The sequence below is a fragment of the Danio aesculapii genome, chromosome 2 (genome assembly GCF_903798145.1).
Source record: "Danio aesculapii chromosome 2, fDanAes4.1, whole genome shotgun sequence".
NCBI classification, from domain to species: Eukaryota; Metazoa; Chordata; class Actinopteri; order Cypriniformes; family Danionidae; genus Danio; species Danio aesculapii.
In genome coordinates this window covers 44,782,403-44,804,477 of record NC_079436.1, presented here as the reverse complement: position 1 = coordinate 44,804,477, position 22,075 = coordinate 44,782,403, and the positions used below count along the sequence as shown (strand labels likewise).

Here is a 22,075-nt window from a genome sequence, read left to right as displayed (position 1 = left end):
GCACCTAATTTGCTTTTAATGTAAATAAACGGTGTGTGTTTGTGTGTGTGTGCGTGTGTGTGTGTGTGTGTGTGTAACAATATTGAACAGCAATAATAAGAATTTATTCATTTTAATACCACTTTTCATTTATATATTTATAATAATAATAATAATAAAAATAATAATAATAGGAATGATTATCTCAAACATTAATGTCTTAATTTAGTTAAACTTTAAAAAGACTACATAAATAATTATGGACCTTTCTGATTTGAAAAGTTTAACTTGTATATGCTGAGCACTGTAAATACACAAGTACACCCCCCACAAATCTATCTTTTAGATTCATATTTTAATAGGAAGCTATACATTATATTTTTGCATAAACATTAGATTAGTCAGTACTGAAGCCAAATCTGGAGCTTATCTAACAAAATAACTTACGATAACAGTCCAACAACTAGTACAGACAAATGTATATGTCATAGAAAAATCTCAAATACAAAATTTAAAAAGAGGGAAAATCGAGAAGCAAAATAATTGAAAAATTGTTGAAATTTTGTAGGTTGTAATTTATTTTTGCATCATTTAGCTTGAATTTATTTGTTTTATCTTTCAATTCCTAAATATGTTTGGTGACTAAAATATTATTTTAATACACGTATCTGTTTAATAAATCTGTTTTGTTTAAATTCATCAAAATACAATCGCCTATATTTACTGAGAAATGAATATTCATTTTTTAAAATGGGGTGAACTCAGTTATGCTGAGCACTGTATATATTTATTATATTAAAATTAATTTTAATAATAAAAATATAATAATAATAATAATAATAATATGAATGAATCTCAAACATTAATGTAAATAATGTAATGTAATAAAAAGACAAACACTACATAAATAATTATGGACAAACTTCTCTGATTTGAAAAGTTTAACTTGTGTATTTCATATTACATATATATTACGTATTACGTATATGGTTTCTATATGCCTATAGCCATAGGGTCTCACTTCAATCGCCATTTTGCCAACAGTCCTGTAGTATGACAAATGATGTGTTAAAATTAGAAATACCCCAGACTCCAGCATCAGCTCACGCGTCTACTATTGGCTTTAGAAAGCTTTTTTGACCTACTACTGCACATGACAATTCAACGTCATATTTGCCATGGGGACTTTTTTGAGTCGACACGTTTACAGTCAACTTCAAAAAAACAGAATTTTCTCAGTATAGTAAATTTGATCGATTGTAGATAGATGGGTTAGACTGCATTTTGGCCATCACTTTCACTCCGCGTCAGCTGCGCGCGCATGTGATGCCCAGCACTGCTGTGTGGGGAAGCGCGCTATTTGATTAAAAGAGGATTTTTAGCGCATTAACTTTAGCTCAGTCAGCCGTGGGGTGCGCACGGGTCACCAACTCGAATCTTTATGGATTATTTTTTTCTGCATCAAGAGCAAATCACGTGAGATGAATGTGCAATGACAGCGTCCCGACACCCAGCGGTCTCGCGCAGTTCTCGAGGAACGGACGCGCGTTCGCATTCCTTCATGTAACCCAGCACTTCATCGCGTTTTTACAGTCTTTTCTTTCTTTTTATTTTGCTTTTTTTCGTTTGCTTTGTTTTGTTTCTTGGCGATGGCTTGGCCGTGCATCAGCAGAGTCTGCTGCTTAGCTCGGTTCTGGAACCAGTTTGATAAATCGGATTTGTCGGTTCCGTTAACCATCCAGAACTACTCGGACATCGCGGAACAGGAGGTCCGGTCCGTCACCAAACTCGTCTCCACGGAACAGGCGCCGAGCGTGGAGTTCGCCGCGCCGGATCACGCCGCTGGAGTCAGGCGGTCGCACCGTGGACGGACGGAACCCAGTTACAAACCCCGCGAGGACTACCAACCCCCAGGTGTGCCTTTCCCCAGCGTCACCCAGTATAAACAGGATTACAAACCCTGGCCCATCCCGAAGAAGGATAACTTTCCCTGGATTAGTAACGGAGGGAAAGGTGGCAGTGTGACGGACAGCCCGGTGAACGGTTACTCTAACGGCACGAGTCAGGCGCGGGCGGACAGACAGGAGCGCAGCGGCAGACCGAGAGCCGGAGATCAGATCAGCTCATACAGGTACCGCTGCTGATGCTGGAGCTGTTCTTCAGCACTGCAACACACTTCTGTACTCACTTATCAGTATCCCCATCATCACGAGTAAATCTATATATAGAACCAGACTGAGAACCAGCAAAAGTTACATTAGCCTGTTTATTAAATTATGTAGTTTGTGTATGTATGTGTGTGTGTGTGTGTGTGTGTGTGTGTGTGTGTGTTATTTTCGTTATTTAATTATTTACGGTACAATTAATCATCTACAAATTAATATAAGGATGAATTTTTCAAATATTTGTAAAATATAAATTTGATTAGATTTTAACGTGGCTCACTTAGGGAGCTAAATCATGTTACAAACTCCAAAATACCATCTAAAAATAGAAAACAATAGAAAAAGAAATATTTGGGGTGTAAACTGTATTACAAAAAAGAAAAATATATATAAATTAATCCTTCAAATTTCTGTAATCTACATATTCTTTCCCCTTATTTTTTAAGCATATTTATTGAGTAAACAAAAATAATATATGGATCTATTTCTTAATCTGCAATCTATTTCCATCTTAATTTAGTTTACATGAGAGTAAAATATATTACAAACTTAAAAATATGAATACTTTAAATAATAACCATATCCAAAAACATTTTACTGTGAACACAAATAGATGGAAAATTATATACAATTCTATATAGGTGAATTTCTAAATAAATAAATGATCTATTTATGATTTGTATTATTTTAGTTCATCTTAATTATGAGTAAAACATTAAAATGACAATAATAAGGATGCATATCATCAATAGTTTACAGTTTTAGTGAGTAAAAAAAAAATTACAGGTTAAAAATTAATATTAATATGATCCATTTTTTAATTTGTTTTATTGAAAACATATAACAGTGCAAAAAATTGTACATCCAAATTAACATGTTGGGGAAAAATATGAAATAAAATTAATAAACAGGAAGAAAAAAAAAAGAGAGAAACATGAGATATTAATTTTGTTGAAATTTTGTAGTTTGTCAATTTTTTTTTTTACAATACGTCATTTCAAATTAAAAGTATCATCTTTCTATTCCTAAAGATGTTAGGTGACCAAACTCTCTATTTAATGAATATAACCATTTAATAAAACGGTTTTGTTTAAATGCACCAAAATATATTTGCTATATTCACTGAGAAATAGATAAAAATATTCATTTTCAAAAGAAGGTGCACTCCTTTATGCTGAGCACTGCATATTTATGCAACATCTAGGCTACAATGTTCACATTAAAATATTAAATGACTTATTATTACTGATATTATTGCTTTATTTACATGTATTTATGAACAAACTATTTATGCAACATCCAGACTACCATGTTAACATATAATAATGTTAAATTCCATGACTTTTCCAGGACATTCAAGTAAATTTTCATGACCTAATGATTAATGTAATGTCTATATACACACATGGTAAATAATAATGAAAAACAATGCACGTTTAAATGTATTATAGCATATCATAAAACACCACAATCTATTTAGTTTGAATTGATTTTTTATATCTATTGTATGTAAAATTTATTTAGATAATCCTTACACATTGCGGTTCTTTCCCGCTGTGCCACCTCTGAAATTGAGACTAAGCCGAAGGAAAATTAATGCTTAGACAGCATGTGAGACCATGTTTTTGGCCAAAGACAGAAAAGTAGTAAAGACAACTATCCTATATTCAAGTTTACAGATATTTGTTAAACTAATTTCCATGACTTTTCCAAAACTTTGTGGGTTTTTCTGTATTTCCAAAACTTTTCCAGGCCTGGAAAATGGCATGTCAAAATTCAATGACTTTTCCAGGTTTTCCATGACCGTATGAACCCTGATTATTGCTTTATGCATTTATGAACAAACTACTTATGTAACATCTAGACTACCATGTTAACATATAATATCATCTAATCTAACAATTATTGATATTACTGCTTTATGTCCGTGTGTTTATGAACAAACTCTCCTACATGTTGTGTCTTCCGGCTGCTGACTGTGTGATGAGTGTTTTCTGCTGTTGGTTAACAGAGTGCTGTAATGGGGTGATGGGCTTGTAATAGCTTGTGCATTGCAGTGATGTTCAGACAGTGTAGTCACTGTCATGCATATTTCATCTGACACCTTATGAAAGAACACAACGACACTAAAATAATGACAAAAACAGAGAGATATCTGACGAGAACAGAATGAACCTAATTAAGGCATGGCGAAATGACAAAAATCTCATAATTCATCTCATATTCTAATCATGATGGAGCACCATTTCTGTAAATTCAATCAATTAATAGTTTACATTAACACCATGTAAATGACTATTGCTTTATATTTTAAGTTTTAATCCTCAAACTTTTAATCTGCTCTTTATAGATGATCATATTTCTCTCTTTATTCAGAACGTGAAAACAAATGTCTGATTAAGAATGTAGAAATATAAAACCATTTTCAAAAACAAACGATTACAGACCCAATGTAACATAACACTACATGAAATGCGAAATGTAAAGATTGTACTTTTTAGACTGCAACTTTCTCACAATGCTGTTATTCATGCTTATGTCTGCATCCCTGTAATGGTGTGTAATACTGCGCTCATATAAATTATTTAAAAAAAGGTTTACTGTAAACAATGAAATTAGCTACACCATGAAATAAACGTTTTTGCATACTGTTAAATGATTTGAATGATGAAATAACTTTTCATTTTGTTCGTACAATAAACAGTTTAAGTCAGAATTACTGACCCCCTTTGAATTTTTTTCTTTTTTAAGTATTAACAAATGATGTTTAACAGAGATAGAAATTTTCACAGTATGTCTGATAATATTTTTTCTTCTGGAGAAAGTTTCAAAGTTTTTATTTCGGCTACAATAAAAGCAGTTTTTAATGTATTAACCGTTTTAAGGTCAATATTATTAGCCCCTTTAAGCTATATATTTTTTCGATTGTCAGCAGAACAAACCATTGTTATACAATAACTTGCCTAATTAACCTACTTAACCTAGTTAAGCCTTTAAATGACACATTAAGCTGTATAAAATATCTAGTCAAATATTATTTACTGTCATCATGGCAAAGATAAAATAAATCAGTTATTGGAGATGAGTTATTAAAACTTTTATGTTTAGAAATGTGTTGAAAATTCTCTCTCTGGTAAACTGAAATTGGGGAAAAAAATAAACCTAAAAAATAAGTAAATTTCTAGTAAATTACTGTAATTTTTACCGTAAACCTTTTACAGTGTGTGTGTGCTGTGTATATTTATTATGTATCTATGAATTTACACATGCATTTATATATTTGAGAAAACATTTATTTGTAAAATATATCAGAGAATCTTATTTCTTACCATTTTGGAGGCCTTCAGGTGTTTTAGCAAACTCCATGCTGGCTTTCATGTGTTGTAACTCTGCCACTCTACCACAAAGCCCCGACTGGTGGAGGGCTGCAGTGATGGTTGACTTTCTACAACTTTCTCCCATCTCTCAACTGCATCTCTGGAGCTTTGGGTTTTTCTTTATCCTCTCTCACCAAGGCTCTTCTCCTCCGATAGCTCAGTTTAGCTCTAGGACGGGTTTTGGTCATTCCAAACATCTTCTATATATGGATTATGGAGGCCACTGTGCTCTTAGGAACCTTAATTGCAGCAGATTTAATTTTTGGAACCTTGGCCAGATCTGTGCCTTGGTCACAATTCTGTCTCTGAGCTCTTCAGGCAGACCTCATGATTTTCATTTGCTCTGACATGCATTGTGAGCTGAATAGACAGGTGTGCGGCTTTCCTAATCAAGCCCAGTCAGTATAATCAAACACAGCTGGACTCAAATGAAGGCGTAGAACCATCTCAAGGATTATTAGAAGAAATGCACAGCACCTGAGTTAAATATAGTGTCACAGCAAAGGGTCTAGATACTGAAGACCATGTGATATTTCAGGTTTTCCTTTTGTAATAAATCTGCAAAAATATCAACAATTCTGTGTTTTTATGTCAATATGGGGTGCTCTGTGTACATTAATGAGGAAAAAATGAACTTAAGTGATATTAGCAAATGGCTGCAATATAGCAAAAAGTGAAACATTTAATAGTCTGAATACTTTCTGTACCCACTGTATATATATATATATATATATATATATATATATATATATATATATATATATATATATATATATATATATATATATATATATATAATAAGTAATAATCACGATGGATCATGCACCAAATAAAAGTTTGTTTTGACAAGATATATGTTTTCTTATGTGTATGTGTGATTACAGCTTTAAAGTCGGTTATTTATAGGCAAAGCTACCTGAAACCTGAAAGAGTAACTATGAGCAAGTGTTTTAAATGCAAAGTCTGGTCATATCAAATGATGATTTGATTTAGTTAATAGATAAATAATATGCATTTATGCATTATTTTCAAAAGCATCCCCATTTTACAGCATTTATTTTTTTTTTTCAATAATTTTATTGCAATTTTCCCAGATAATATACAAACTTATAAATGTATATGAAAAATAGAAGTCCTATAGAAAACTGTAGAACTCTTAAATCAAACTTACACTTTTCTACCCCCTTCTATGCACCATCCCTCCCATCTCCCAGCCCTCCCTATTTTCTGAGGCCTTCAATAAGTACGCAAAGATGAATCAAGACATCTATAAATAAATAATAAACCAACTGAAATAATAATAATAATTTAATTAATAAATAAATAAATAAATTAATTAATTAATAAAAAGATATAATAAATATATGGGAAAATATAGGAGAAGAAAATGTAAATACTAAAAGTCTCTCTTTCTCCCTATTAAAATTCTAGTCAGCAGGTCCTGAAATGTTAAGGTTCTGAATAACAGACAGTTTGGGACTCCATGTTTTGTTAAAGGAGTTCAGTGATCCTTTAAAACAATGTCTCAGTTTCTCAATATATTTGCAATGTAGAATGTTCTTTAATCCAGTGTTCTGATGATGGAGGGGACACATGTTTCCTTTTGAGGAGAATTGCGCGCCTGGCGAGCAAGGTGGTAAAGGCAATGACGCAGCGTGTTGATGTTTGTGTAGTTGAGGTTGGAAGATAACCAAAAAAGGGCAGTCAGAGGGTCAGGAGTGATGATCGTATTAAGAGCTTGAGAAAGATATTAAAAAATATTAGACCAATAGTTTGTTAATTTTGAACATGACCAAAACATGTGAATGTAGTCGGCCGGTGACTGCTTACATCTGTTACAGGCATCGCTTTTTACAGCATTTTTACACAAGTGCCTCAAACTTTGACCAGTACTGTAGCTTTGCAGATTGGTTTTTTAAAGCATCTTAGAGATGTTGCCACAGATCTTCTGGATTTAGTTTGTCTAAGTTTGTTCTGTTTCTTCATGTCATTCCAGACATGAATGATAATCAGATCAGATAGATAAATAAATAAATAAATAAATAAATAAATAAATAAATAAATAAATAAATAAATCTCACTGTATAATTACAATTCATGACAAAAATAATGTTAGGAAATATAAATGAATATGTCAAACTGACATGCTACAGAAAAATATAGAAATAATCGACTTTTAAAATAGTAAGACTTAAGACTTTTGCACAGTATGGATGTTTGAATGTAATGTACAGCTACAGGTAGTGGAGAATCATTTCTCATACACAAGTAAAGTGTTAGTGATGGTCACCTGTTGCTTGTAACTCAGTCGGACATCTGCTGCTCTTATCTGCAGCTCCTCGGGGCTCTGTCTGTCTGTTTCTCAGTCTGATGTACTTTATCTCTCTGTCTCTGGATTCAGACAGGAGTACCAGCCGTGGTCTGGAGCACGACCGTCAAAGCCTGCCCACAAACGGCCCACTTTCCTGGGCACAGGAGGTGCCGAGCCACCGCCGGAGACCAGCTATCAGGCAGCCTTCAGCACAGACACACACAGACAGACGGACGGTCTGCCGGACACCAGCAGCACACATACTGACAGACAGAGGACAGACATCAGTGGCAAGCCAGAGGTCAGTCTGAGGAAACATCAACAACGTCAAAATCTATGATCAGCAGAATAACAGTCAACTGGTGATTCTGATAAAATCGTGAGATCACATTGATTTAGACAGTAAAATAAATAAATACATTCATTTATTATATTAGGGTTATATAATATTATTATAAATAAATAAATGATATGGTTATCTTAAAATAATTGTCACCTATTTATAAATATATATATGTACGCTACCTGACAAAAGTCTTGTCGTTGATCTTGGTTGTAAGAGCAACAAATAATAACTTGACTTCTAGTTGATCATTTAGAAAAGTGGCAGAGGGTAGATTTTTCAGATGAAGCATCTGTTGAACTGCATCCCAATCATCACAAATACTGCAGAAGGAACCCGCATGGACCCAAGTCTCTCACAGTAATCAGTGAAGTTTGGTGAAGGAAAAATCAGGGTTTTGGGTTACATTCAGTACGGAGGTGTGCGAGAGATCTGCAGAGTCAATTGCAACATCAACAGCCTGAGCTATATCAAGACATTTGTGCTGCATAATACATTACAAACTACAGGAGAGGGCAAATTCGTCAGCAGGATAGCGCTCCTTCTCATACTTCAGCCTCCACATCAACGTTCTTAAAAGCAAAGAAGGTCAAAGTGCTCCAGGATTGGCCAGCCCAGTCACCAGACATAAACATTATGTCTGGGGTAAGATGAAGGAGGAGGCATTAAAGATGAATCCAAAGAATCTTGATGAACTGCAAGAACGCTTTCTTTGCCATTCCAGATGATTTTATTCATAAGTTATTTGAGTCATTGCAGAGATGTATGGATACAGTCCTCCAAGCTCATGGGAGTCAAACACTATATTAATGCTTTTTCCACTGCACCATGACTTTATATTCTATACTGTACATTATTTCTGTTAGGTGACAAGACTTTTGTCTAAGTAAGTCAGACCTTACTGTCCTAATTAAATCATTAAAAATCAAGGCATGATTATATTTTATTTTGGTAAAATAAGCGTAATCTAGAGGCCTTTACCTTTCATATAAGCCACTTCTGATACCAAATGATCAACTAGAAGTCACCAAGAAACTTGTGTGTGTGTATATGTGTATATATATATATATATATATATATATATATATATATGCGTTATAAAGTTAAATATAGCTTATGAAATTCAATAGAGTAATGGTAATGCTTTTAAAATGATAATAAAACAGAAATTATGGGGCAAAATAGAGGGTGGTTTTAACAAAAACGTAAAATTTCTATGATTTATTAATGTGCTATATTTAAGCTGTATATTTTCTTTTAAAGTGAATTTGTTTTCAAAGGTAAATTTTATATATATATATACACATACATACACGTAAATGTAATTTTACATATATATGTATATATATGTATATATATATATATATATATATATATATATATATATATATATATATATATATATATATATATATATATATATATATATATAAAACCAATGTAATATACATAGTTCATAATTACTGTAAACTATTATCATTGTCAGTTTTGTAAGACTTTAGTCAAAATAACTTTCAGTGTTAAACTAATCTGAAGGCGACTTTAAATGATATGAGGTAAGCACACTGATTTGTGAAACCTTTTAGCTTAATCTGTTAAATCAAGCCTAGTATGCAATCACATTACACTGGATATTTAACACTGATGCCTTTTTGGGACAAATGAGAGTCTTGGGTGTCAGTCTTCAGGGCTGATCTGGTAAAAGTGTGCATGGGCTAACACTGATTTATTAGAGTTATATAATCAGTGACCAGCTCCTGTTCCCTGTTATGTCAATCTAGTCTGTGCCCGTCCTGTCAATAATAACCAGAACTAACTGAAACTGCTAATGCACATCAGTCAATGAAGTGTGCTCTAATTACATTTACATTTAGCTGAGGCTTTTGTCCAAAGCGGCTTACAATTGAGGAGGCATTCAGCAATTCAACAAGAAAAGGCAATATATATACAAGAAGTGTTAAATATACAAAGGAACTGTTTGTGTTTAGAGAATTAAATGCTAAAATAAGAGAGGGGGGGAGGGGGGGTGGCTCACAATGTTTTTTTTTTGTTTGTTTGTTTTTAGTTATTGTAGGAATGTGTCTGGTGCAAAGACTGGTCCAGGTGTCGGTTAAAGTGTCAGAGAGATGAAAGAGTGTGTACCCTGAAAAACCCAACAGTCAACTTTATCAAATTAAATGACTGTAGTTAACTCATAATTGACTGAAAGTTGATTCTACTCATTTCAAAAGAGTTTTGAACTCAGTGTTGAAGGTAATGAGTTAATTAAATACATCATTACTTAAATGGAGTAAGTTCACAGTACTCACATAGATTCGTTTTTTTAAACTCAAATGGTTTGTGGCAATCGGTTTCTTTAAACAGTTTGAGTTGCCTTAACTTATTGGGTTTTACAGTACTCAGCTGGTTTGAGTTCTCTTCATTTATTGTGTTTCACTGTGCTCAAATTGCTTCGTTTACTCAAATGGATTAAGTTAACGTTACTCATTAGGATTAGTTTTTGAACTTAAATGGTTTGTTGCAATCGGTTTCCTCAAATGGTTTAAGTTACCTTAACCTTTTGGGTTTTACAGAGTAGTATTTATAATTAGTGCACATTTAATCCTGATTGCTCACAAAAATGTGTTGCTTGTTCAAACTGAAACAACAGTATTCTTGACAATATAGTTTTTTTGTATTATAATGTTGTATCAAAATAAACTTTGGAGGCAAATCAAGTTAGCTTAATTATTTTGAGTTGGGACAACATGAATTTTTTTTTGGGGGGGCATAACTTTTTGGGGGGGCATAACTAACTGTGTAGCGACTGGTTAGTTGCCTGAATGCTTTGTGTGGGATTGCAATAAGTGGGGAGTATCGTTCATTCTTTAATGTTTTAAGATGGAGGTAGACTAAATCTTTACTTATTTTGGAGATTTAGAAGAGTTTTAATTAAGGTTTTGAGGTTACCACAGAGGGGCGACACTGTGGCTCAGTGGTTAGCACTGTCGCCTCACAGCAAGAAGGTCGCTGGTTTGAGTCCTGGCTGGGTCAGTTGTCATTTCTGTGTGGAGTTTGCATGTTCTCCCCGTGTTTACGTGGGTTTCCTCCGGGTGCACTGATATCTTCCACAGTCCAAAGACATGCATTATAAGTGAATTATTAATATACAAATTATTTAAATTGGCCGTAGTGTATGTGTGTATGTAGGAGTGTTTCCCAGTACTGGGTTGCAGTTGGAAGGGCATCTGCTGCGTAAAACATTTGCTGGATAAGTTGGTGGTTCATTACACTGTGGCAACCCCTGATGAATAAAAAGACTAAGTCGAAGGAAAATAAATGTCTGAAGGTTACCACAGTAAAGAAATGTAGTGACTTTATTAAAAACAAAAATGATTGTTACAATAACTGTGCTAATGCTCTCTTTACTCACCCAGTCCATGTTAAATTTAAATCAATAAACGTTTTCAAAGTAATTGTTACATTTGTACTGCTATAGTCAATAGAGCATTCTTAATTCTTAGTTCCATTTCCATACATTAAGGTAAAATAATGATCATACTTTATTTTAAAGTACAATTATTGCTATTATTAACCATTAACTATGACGTTTGCCTCAATAAACTTATTAACACTTAAGATTTAGGTTTAGATTACAGATAATGTAGAATATGTACTTTAGAAGTACTACTATTAAGTAGCCAATATCTTAATGATAAGCAGGTAATAAGCCACTAGTTAAAAATGAGAAATGGTGCTTACACTAAAGTGCTATCAAATGAACATTTATAATTCAAATGTCTGGAAATGTGTGTCATAAGCATATCAATTTAGTTGTTGAGTTGAAGCAATCTCAGCATTCAGTGAAACATTCAGTATATCTCATGAGTGTTATTTTATATTATGCATGTATTTGTTTGCTTGGATTAATTTCTGCTAGTCTGAAAGAATTATTTCGCCTGTTATTGAGTTTCAGTGTTTTTGCATTTAAGTTTGCTACTAAGGAAGAATTATTGAAACATTGTGCTTTCATGAAGTGTGCTTCACACAGGGAAGTAGGCTTGACAAACCACCTGTAGAAACAATCTTCTCTGTAAAAAAGACAAAAAAGACTCCCCCCTCCTAACTCCAGCACTTAATTGTCTGAGTACAAACAGTTCCTTTGTATATTTAGCACTTCTTGTGTGTATTGCCTCTTCTTGTTGAATTGCTGAATGCCTCCGCATTTGGAAGTCACTTTGGGAAAAAAAAGCATCTGCTAAATGACATGTAAACGAATGGTTAATGGTTTATCAATGGTTAAATGAACTGATTGCTGCTATCAGAGCAGCGAGGAGAGAAACTGAGGGCTTAAACACACAATGGCAGGAGTCTGAGGCGGATCGGCTGTGAATGAGTATCAGATGAAGCATTTGTGCTGGTGGTGTCGGGTTTAAATGGCTCTGTTATTGAGTTGTTACTTTCGTCTCTGCAACCTTTACTCTGCTCCATCTGTCAAGCTGTCAGACAGATACACTAGTCTGATGTTTGCTGTACAGGTCTGATATCTCTTTATGAAGATACAGAGTACTGTAAGTACTCATTCATTCCTTTTCTTTTCGGCTTAGTCACTTTATTAATTGGGGTCGCCACAGCGGAATGAACCGGCAACTTATCCAGCACATGTTTTATGCAGCGGATGCCCTTCCAGCCGCAACCCATCTCTGGGAAACATCCATACACACTCACCCACACTCATGCACTACGGACAATTTAGCCTACCCAATTCACCTGTACCACGTCTTTGGACTGTGGGAGGAAACCGGAGCACCCGGAGGAATCCCATGCGAATGCAGGGAGAACATGCAAACTCCACACAGAAACGACAACCGACCCAGACGAGGCTCGAACCGGCGACCTTCTTGCTGTGAGGCGACAGAACTACTTACTGCGCCACTGCAAGAACTAAGTCTTAATTCTCACTATTAACTAGTGGCTGTTTATAAGTAAATATTCTTAATGATCTTATTCTACATCCCTAATCCTACCTCATATATACACCAAACTATACTTTAATAAGTATTAATAAGCAGAACATTTATTGAGCTAAAAGACTTAATAGTTTATTAGTAGAGAGAATTGTAACTTAAAATAAAGTGTAATAGATTTTTGATATATAACCCTTAACAGAACTTTGTATGACAGGATCTGATCAAACGTAAATATTTATGAATGTAAATAAGATGGTGGCATGGTGGCTCAGTGGTTAGTGCTGTGGCCTCACAGATAGAAGGTCACTGGTTCGAGTTCTGGCCGAGCCAGTTGGCATTTCTGTGTGACGTTTGCATTTTCTCCCTGTGCTCACGTGGGTTTCCTCGTGTAGGTGAATTAAGTAAACAAAATTGGCCATAGTGTGTGTGTGTGTGTGGGTGTGTGTGTGTGTGTGTGTGTGTGTGTCTGTGTGTGTGTGTGTGTGTGTGTGTGTGTGTGTGTGATTGAATGAGAGCGTAAATGGGTTTCCCAGTACTGGGTTGGAAGGGCATCCGTTGCATAAAACATATTCTGAAATAGTTGGCAGTTCATTCCTCTGTGATGACCCCTGATAAACAAGGACTAAGCTGAACAAAAATAAATGAATGAATGTAAATAAGATTGTATCCGGTGACCTTGATACTTCTATTGTGTGTTTTTGTTTTAATGTTGTCACTTGAAAGTGTTTTTATTCTGATTAATTGGAAATAAAATATGAATATATATATATAAATATATATAGATATTTTTTAAATAGTTTGAAAAATGAAAAAATAATTAAATATAAAAATAAATAAAGTGTAACCATATATTGCACTGAAATGGTGCATTGATGCAGAAAGTGATAATCCTAATAGATCTATTGATATAAGAATATGGACAGAAATTATGAAATGTTTGTAATATGTACAAAATTTTGACAACTGAAAAAGTGGTCTTGGTCATTCATGAAATGCAAGTCTATAGCTACCGGCAAAAAAAAAAAAACACACAAAAAAAAACCAAATACACTAATACACTATGGCTTCACAATATTGAAAAAATGTGATGTAGTGATATTTTATTTTCCTGCGATAAATATTGCGATATGAATCCAGATTCATGAAATAGTTTGAATAGCACTATTCGACTCTTTTCTGGAGAGTCTAACAATATTCAGGTACAGAAACTGTATGTGTCACAATACAAAAACAAGCTTTTCTTACTTTGCTTTCGAAATTAAGAGTTTTTCCTTAAAACAAGTAAAATTATTTGCCAGTGGGGCACGAAAAAAAAATCTTGTTTTCGCTTTGAAATTTAGATATTTGGACTAGAAACAAGACAAAATTCTAATTAAGAAAATCGATTTTAATAAATGGAAAAAATACAGTAATTAAATACAATTCTGTAGCTTCTGGTCAGCTCTAATTCAGACTCAACATTGCATATTTTGCGATGTGACTATTGCGAATGTGCACATTGTGATACCGATGCTGAAATGATATATTGTGCAGCACTAATATACAAGTAAAACAAAATTATTAATCATAGCCAGTGACTATAAACTGAGGTTTTCTGAAGCTAAACAAACTATGCAATAAACTAAGCATTATTAACTATAAATCCTCATTTTTGACATGAACCATTGAAACCCATATGAAATCACTTATGAACTACATGTTTTCCAAAACTCAACATAGAACAACATACATTCTGAAAATGTAGCCCTATATACATTTCTGAAGAACGTGATTTATGTAGCCAGAAGTACTTATGGCTGCATTTCGTCTTTAAAATGAATGCTATAGGGCGGTATGCCGCTGTTCCTTTTCGTGCATACCAACTGACCAATTACCTCCGTGTGGATGGCTTTACCGCTGTTACCATTTTGTCCAGTGGCTTGCTGCATACGTTGGAGGATTTGAGACAAGGAGAGGAGTTGACTGTGATGACTGAGTTCGTGCCCAGTAAGGAACGGTTCCAGAAAGACAAAAACAAAAGCCAAAAAATAAACAAGTAAGGTGATGCAGTGGCGCAGTAGGTAGTGCTGTCGCCTCACAGCAAGAAGGTCCCTGGTTTGAGCCTCGGCTGGGTCAGTTGGCGTTTCTGTGTGAAGTTTGCATGTTCTCCCTGCGTTACCGTGGGTTTTCTCCGGGTGCTCCAGTTTCCTCCACAGTCCAAAGACATGCGGTATAGGTGAATTGGGAGGGCTAAATTGTCCGTAATGTGTGAGTGAGTGTGTATTGATTTTTTTCAGAGATGGGTTGCAGCTGGAAGGGCATCCGCAGCATAAAACATGTGCTGGATAAGTTGGCGGTTCATTCCGCTGTGGCCACCACGGATTAATAAAGGGACTAAGCCGAAAAGAAAATGAATGAATGAATAAACAAGTAAATAACAGGGTGAGAATTTGATAAGATCTGAAAATGTGGTAAAAATCAGGCTTGACACAAGGGCGCTTGTCAATCAGTGCTTTTGAAAATACTACTGGTTGGGTTTAGGGATGGAGGAGGTTGGGGGGTAGGTAGGTCAGTCAGTCAGCCATTCAGTCAGTCGACAGCAGGATCTAAAAAAGCATACACAGCGACCTCTGGTTGATTCGTAGCTCCTAGGGCGTATTTGGTGCTCTCCAGAAACATATATGGGGTATGTAATCAGAATGAGCCTGGGTGGCCAAAACGTCACTGTGAAACTGAGACATAAAAAAAGAAACAGCCATAAATCTCCAAAGCTGTTTTGAATAAATACAAAAAATAGATCAATATCTGAAAAAAAAAATAATAAATTTTAGGAAATATTTGGGATGGGTGGTGTACCAAATGTACAAACATGAACCATATGCACTCAAAACACATGCTTTTTTTCTCTCAAGATGATTTAAACTAATCATGTCCATGACGTGTGCGTGTGTGTGCTCTCACATGACAAGTCTTAAAACTTGTTAGGCTAATATATGCTTATATTTTCTGCTTATATGTGTGTGTATTTAAATGTGCTGGACAGAGTGTAGTCCACTGGAGACTTGCGTGACTAAGCCAGCTGGCATTATTATGAACGTCCCAAGGGTTTAACTCACCCCGCTCTGCCCTCACCATCTCCCTTCAGATGATGCATCTAATTGAATTGAAAAAGCAGAAAGACTGTCTGCTCTTCTTCAACACGTTACTTTAAAAGATAAAGCCAGAAAATCCTTCTTAATTCTATAATTTCAAATATATATTTGAATCATAATCTTGTAATAACCCCACTCCAGGGTGTTTCCAATGATTATTTCAATGAGTGACCATTGGTTCATTGCAAGTAGGGCTAAACAATATATAGTGTCAGCATCGATATCGCAATGTGTGTATCTGCAAAAGTCACATCGCAGGATTAGATTATTTATTAAAGATTAAAAGTTAAAGATATTATTATTTACTCGATTACCGTAATATTTTACTTATGATTGTTAAATTTCTTTACATGAAAACAGTTAGAGTATCTATAAAACAATAAAGCACTGTTTATTTTTTTCCTGCTTGTAATATATTTATGCAGATCCACTGGATAGAAAAAGTCTTGATCATTCCGGTCGATCTAAATTAATGAAATCTTTCCAAAAAGAGCTATTCAAATCAATTGTTGATATTATATTCATATCGCAATATATACAGTTAGGTCCGTAAATATTTGGACATCGACACAATTCTAACATTTTTGGCCCTATACACCAATACAGTCGATTTGAAATGAAACTAGATGTGCTTTAACTGCAGACTATCAGCTTTAATTTGAGGGTATTTACGTCTAAATCAGGTGAACAGTGTAGAAATTACAACAGTTTAGATTTGTGCCTCTCACTTGTTAAGGGACCAAAAGTAATAGGACAATTGGCTTCTAAGCTGTTCCATGGCCAGGTGTGTTATTCCCTCATTATCCCAATTACAATGAGCAGATAAAAGGTTCAGAGTTTATTACAAGTGTGCTATTTGCATTTGGAATCTGTTACTGTCAACTCTCAAGATGAGATTCAAAGAGCTGTCACTGTCGGTCAAGCATCATTAGGCTGAAAAAACAAAAACCCATCAGAGAGATAGCAAAAACATTAGGCATGGCCAAAACAACTGTTTGGAACATTCTTAAAGAGAAAGAACGCACCAGTGAGCTCAACAACACCAAAAGACCAGGAAGACCACAGAAACAACTGTGGTGGGTGACTAAAGAATTCTTTCCCTGGTGAAGAAAACACCATTCACAACAGCTGGCCAGATCAAGAACACTCTCCAGGAGGTAGGTGTATGTGTGTACAGAGGGTTCACCACAAGATGTATACCATTGATGAGCCTCAACAACAGGAAGGCCAGATTAGAGTTCTAAAAAAGTCTTCACAGCGCTGGAACAACATCTTAAGGACAGATGAGATTAAGATCAACTTGTACCAGAGTGATGAGAAGAGAAGAGTATGGGGAAGGAACGGAACTGCTCATGATCCTAAGCAGTGAAGCATGGTGGTAGTAGTGACATGGCGTGGGCATGTATGGCTGTCAATGGAACTGGTTCTCTTGTATTTATTGATGATGTGACTGCTGACAAAAGCAGCAGGATGAATTCTAAATTGGTTCCGGCAATATGTTCAGCTCATATTAAGCCAAATGCTTCAGAACTCATTGGACGGTTTTTCACAGAGCAGATGGAGAATGACCCAAAGCATACTGCAAACGCAACCAAAGAGTTTTTGAAGAGAAAGAAGTGGAATGTTATGCAATGGCCAAGTCAATCACCTGACCTGAATCCGATTGAACATGCTGAAGACAAAACTGAAGGAAAAACGCCCCAAGAACAAGCAGGGACTAAAGACAGTTGCAGTAGAGGCCTGTCAGAGCACCACCAGGAATGAAACCCAGTGTCTGGTGATGTCTATGCATTCCAGACATCAGGCTGTAATTGACTGCAAAGGATTTTTAACCAAGTATTAAAAAGTGAAAGTTTGATTTATGATTATTATTCTGTCCAATTACTTTTGGTCCCTTAACAAGTGGGATGCACATATGCAAACTGTTGTAATTCCTACACCGTTCACTTGATTTGGATGCAAATACCCTAAAATTAAAGCCGACAGTTGAAGAACCTCTTGTTTATTTCATTTTACATCCATTAGGTTAGTGTATAGAGTCTAAAATGTTAGAATTGTGTTGATGTCCAGATATTTATGGACCGAACTGTATATAGTAATGCAAAATATCGCAATGTCAGATTTTTTCAATATCATGCAGCCCTAATTGCAAGATGAACCAATTGAAACCACAAAAGCATATGTTGTTTGCTATTATTTGTACCATTATAAGGCTCAATTCTGGAGTCTCACTGATTTGAGGAGCAGATGAACAGATCAGTTGAGTTAGATTTAAAACACAGGAGCAAGATTAAGAAAAAAACTGCTGTTGCAGAGATCAAACCTGTACAGATGTTGAGGCAAATAAATCCTAGGATTTCATAAGTTATAATGTGACCTTAAATCACAACTAAACATCTTATATAAGCTTTCAAGTTGTAAAGCAGACAGTTTCCCATACGTCAGCGCTCTGTCTCTGTAATGGTCAGCATCTGTGACGCTTGACACACAGAGGATGAGGCCATGTTCAATATTACTGAACACTGCATTTTTTATGTATATGACAACATTGCATGCGAAGAGAGAGAGAGAGAGAGAGAGAGAGAGAGAGAGAGAGAGAGAGAGAGAGAGAGAGAGAGAGAGAGAGAGAGAGAGAGAGAGAGAGAGAGAGAGAGAGAGAGAGAGAGAGAGAGAGAGAGAGAGAGAATGATTCAGTAGATAATAAATCTCATTTCAACTCCACTGCTTGGCTTCTCATATAGCAAGCGCTTCTTTTCCCACTACAGTAAGGATTAGATATCTGAGACAAAAGACAAGAGACAGATGGAGGCAGGGTGGATGAAGATTATATAATAAGAGACTTGGAATGATTGCAAGTGTAAATTCAGCCTCGGCCTATATTCATGTTTTAGATACCCACTAAAATGTCATTCAGAGCAACGAAAGTTTATGAATCAAATAATCTTGTTTTATTTGCGCATATTTAGAATAATACACATTTGATGAATCCCTATACATTGCCGGTGTGTTTCAAACGACTAAGCTTCTCTCGTTTATCAGCAAAACATTTTTTAATCAGTTAAATTTAGTGCTAACATTAATCGTGATTAAATCACATCCAAAATAAAAGTTTGTTTTGATGTAATTTAAGTGTGTGGACTGTCTAAATTTATTATTCATTCATTTTTCTTCGGCTTAGTCCCTTATATTTATCAGGGGTTGCCACAGCAGAATAAACCGCCAACTATTCCAGCATGTTTTACACAGTGGATGCTCTTCCAGCGGCAACCCAGTACTGGGAAACACCCATACATTCTTGCATAAACACATGCACTCTAGGGCCAATTTAGTTTATTCAATTCACTTTATAGCCCCTGTCTTTGGAGTGTGGGGAAAAGCAGAGCACCCGGAGGAACCCCACACGAACACGGGGAGAACATGCAAACACACAGAAATGCAAACTGGTCTAGCTGGGACTCGAACCAGCGACCTTCTTGCTGTGAGGTGACAGTGCTGACCACTGAGCCACAGTCCCGCCCTGCATATTTATTATGTATATATAAAAGCAGACAGGCATGCATATATTTGAGAAAATTTTTATTTATAGTTAGATATAAAATATATATACAGTATAGTGCAAAAATCTTTGGCCACCGATAGATTAGTCATTTTAGTATAATTATTTATATTTATTTATAATATAGTAAAATAATATGTCGCTCTTCACTTGAACAGCAATGATATTAGATAATTATATTGATTATGAAATTATATGATACTTATAGATATTCATGATATTTATAGACAAAAAGAGTCATGAAATGGCCTACACAGAGTCCAGACCTTAATATAGTATTATAGAGGCAGAGGACAGGGAGAGGGGGCGTTGGGAGCAAAAACCAAAAACAAAAGAAACCCCACATAATTTAGAAGATGAGATTGGGTACGGCATATGGACTCATATGCTAAATACTGTTTTTTTTGCTAACAGGAGTCATTTTATTCTGAAAACAATGCTTTGTTTTTCTCAATGTTGTCTACATATTTCTTTTCTATCTGTTTATATCTTAATGCAAAGAGAGTCTTATATCTGGAAGGTAATTAAAACTTTGCTAAAACACCACAACTGTTGGGGGACCAAAACTTTTGCACAGTACTGTATATGATACTAATTATATATTAATTTAAATATCTATGTATCAAGTCGGCACCAGTGGTGTAGTGGTTAGTGTGTCGACACATGCACTCCGGTGCTCACGGCGACCCGAGTTCAATTCCGCCTCGCGGTCCTATGCTGATCCTTCCTCTCCTTCTGCTCCCCACACTTTCCTATCAATACTCTGTACTGTCCTATACAATAAAGGTGAAAAAAACCCCGAAAGTAAATAGTTTTATTTCTGTGTGTGTGTGTATCACATATACATTATAAAAATGCATAACACACACACACACACACACAATGTCAAAAGCTTATTTTGGATGCTATTAATCGCGGTTAATCTTTTCCCAGCACTAGTTAAAATGTAATAAATAGATCTTTATATGTGTATTTTCTTCATGGAAGATTCTTTTAACAGTAATTTCTGTGTTTTATGTATGACAGGAGCAGAAGACCAAGCTGTCACCAAACCCATCTGCTGTCTTTCAAAGCAAATCCAGGATCTTCAACATATGATCCATAAAGCTCCAAACATAAAGAGCCACATTCACAATGGATTCAGCCTTTAATTCACTACAAGAGAAAAACATTTACAAAAAAATAAAAAATAAAACGATGGAATGTCTAAAGAGACACCTGAATGTTGAGAATCTGGAGGATAATCAGAGGAAAACAAGATGAAAAGAGACGGAAGTTTGTGAAAAGCAACATCTATAAATCATTCCACTGAGGAAATCACAGAGCCGGAGGATTTTTGCTGGAAATTTACACAATGTAAAATCTATGCAAGAGAATGTATGCTTCAAAAGTCAACAAGAGGGATGTGTTTGTAATACACTTCAAGTTCAGGAGCGAAAGAAAAAGTGTGTGTGTGTGACTGGAAAAAAAATGTTTAAGCCTCAAATTGTGCTGAGCTCGCCTCGTCCCCATCCCTGCTGAATGAATATGCATGTTTCCTAATAGTTTTATGAATCGACTGAATATGCACTTAAAAATGTTGAACAAAATAATGTATTATGGTAACTCAGTGTCTGGATGTGTGTGTGTGTGTGTGTGTGTGTTTTGTGCAAGCCTAGTTAATTACATTGTTTTGTATATAGTGATGTTGGTCTGCCTTTATGGATCTGTTAATGTCTGCCTGAGGATGCGGGTGCTTATAATCACCCCTTTGCTTCCTCCGGACCCCTCTGGCCCTTTATGAAACCCATGTGAAGACTTTAGCACATTAAGATTCTTTCACTTTCATGGATTTAGGGACACTTCAAGTTTTTTTTGTAAATCTGGTTCAGAGATAAATGGGGAAAATAAGGCAAAATGTTGAAATAAATATGACATTCTTAAAATATGCTTCCACATTATTGAGTACATGGTCTAATAATAAGTATTATTATTATCACTTTAAGTGACCCTGGAGCAAAAAAAGTTTGACATTGCACAAGTATACTTTTGGGAACAGACAAAAATACACTGCATGACCATCTTCCATGATGACATTTTGTAAATTTAGTACCATAAATATATTGAAACTTAATTTATGATCAGTAACATGCCTTGCCATGTACTTAATTTGGACAAGGTGTACTCACACTGTGCCTGGGCGCGATTGTCCTCCCTCCCCTCTCCCACGAAGGCCTGCACTAACATTGCATTTTCACCAAGCAGCAACCTCCCGCTCTCCCTCA

The 22,075-nt window shown here is 35.3% G+C and overlaps 1 protein-coding gene across 1 annotated transcript; it reads left to right on the top strand.

Annotated features, from left to right (window-relative positions):
- Nucleotides 1–1,374: 1,374 nt before the first annotated feature.
- On the top strand, nucleotides 1,375–21,736 carry map6d1 (MAP6 domain containing 1). The gene is made up of 3 exons (XM_056467871.1): nucleotides 1,375–2,110; nucleotides 7,923–8,133; nucleotides 20,838–21,736. Exons 1-3 carry the CDS (start codon nucleotides 1,629–1,631, stop codon nucleotides 20,907–20,909), a joined length of 765 nt encoding a protein of 254 aa, XP_056323846.1. The 5' UTR covers nucleotides 1,375–1,628; the 3' UTR covers nucleotides 20,910–21,736.
- The last annotated feature ends 339 nt before the right edge of the window (nucleotides 21,737–22,075 follow it).

Coding starts and splice junctions, on each gene's coding strand:
- map6d1 (XM_056467871.1), top strand. CDS start 1,629: ATGGCTTGGCCGTGCATCAGCAGAGTCTGCTGCTTAGCTCGGTTCTGG. Junction 2,111..7,922: donor GATCAGATCAGCTCATACAG/GTACCGCTGCTG, acceptor CTCTGGATTCAG/ACAGGAGTACCAGCCGTGGT. Junction 8,134..20,837: donor ACATCAGTGGCAAGCCAGAG/GTCAGTCTGAGG, acceptor TATGTATGACAG/GAGCAGAAGACCAAGCTGTC.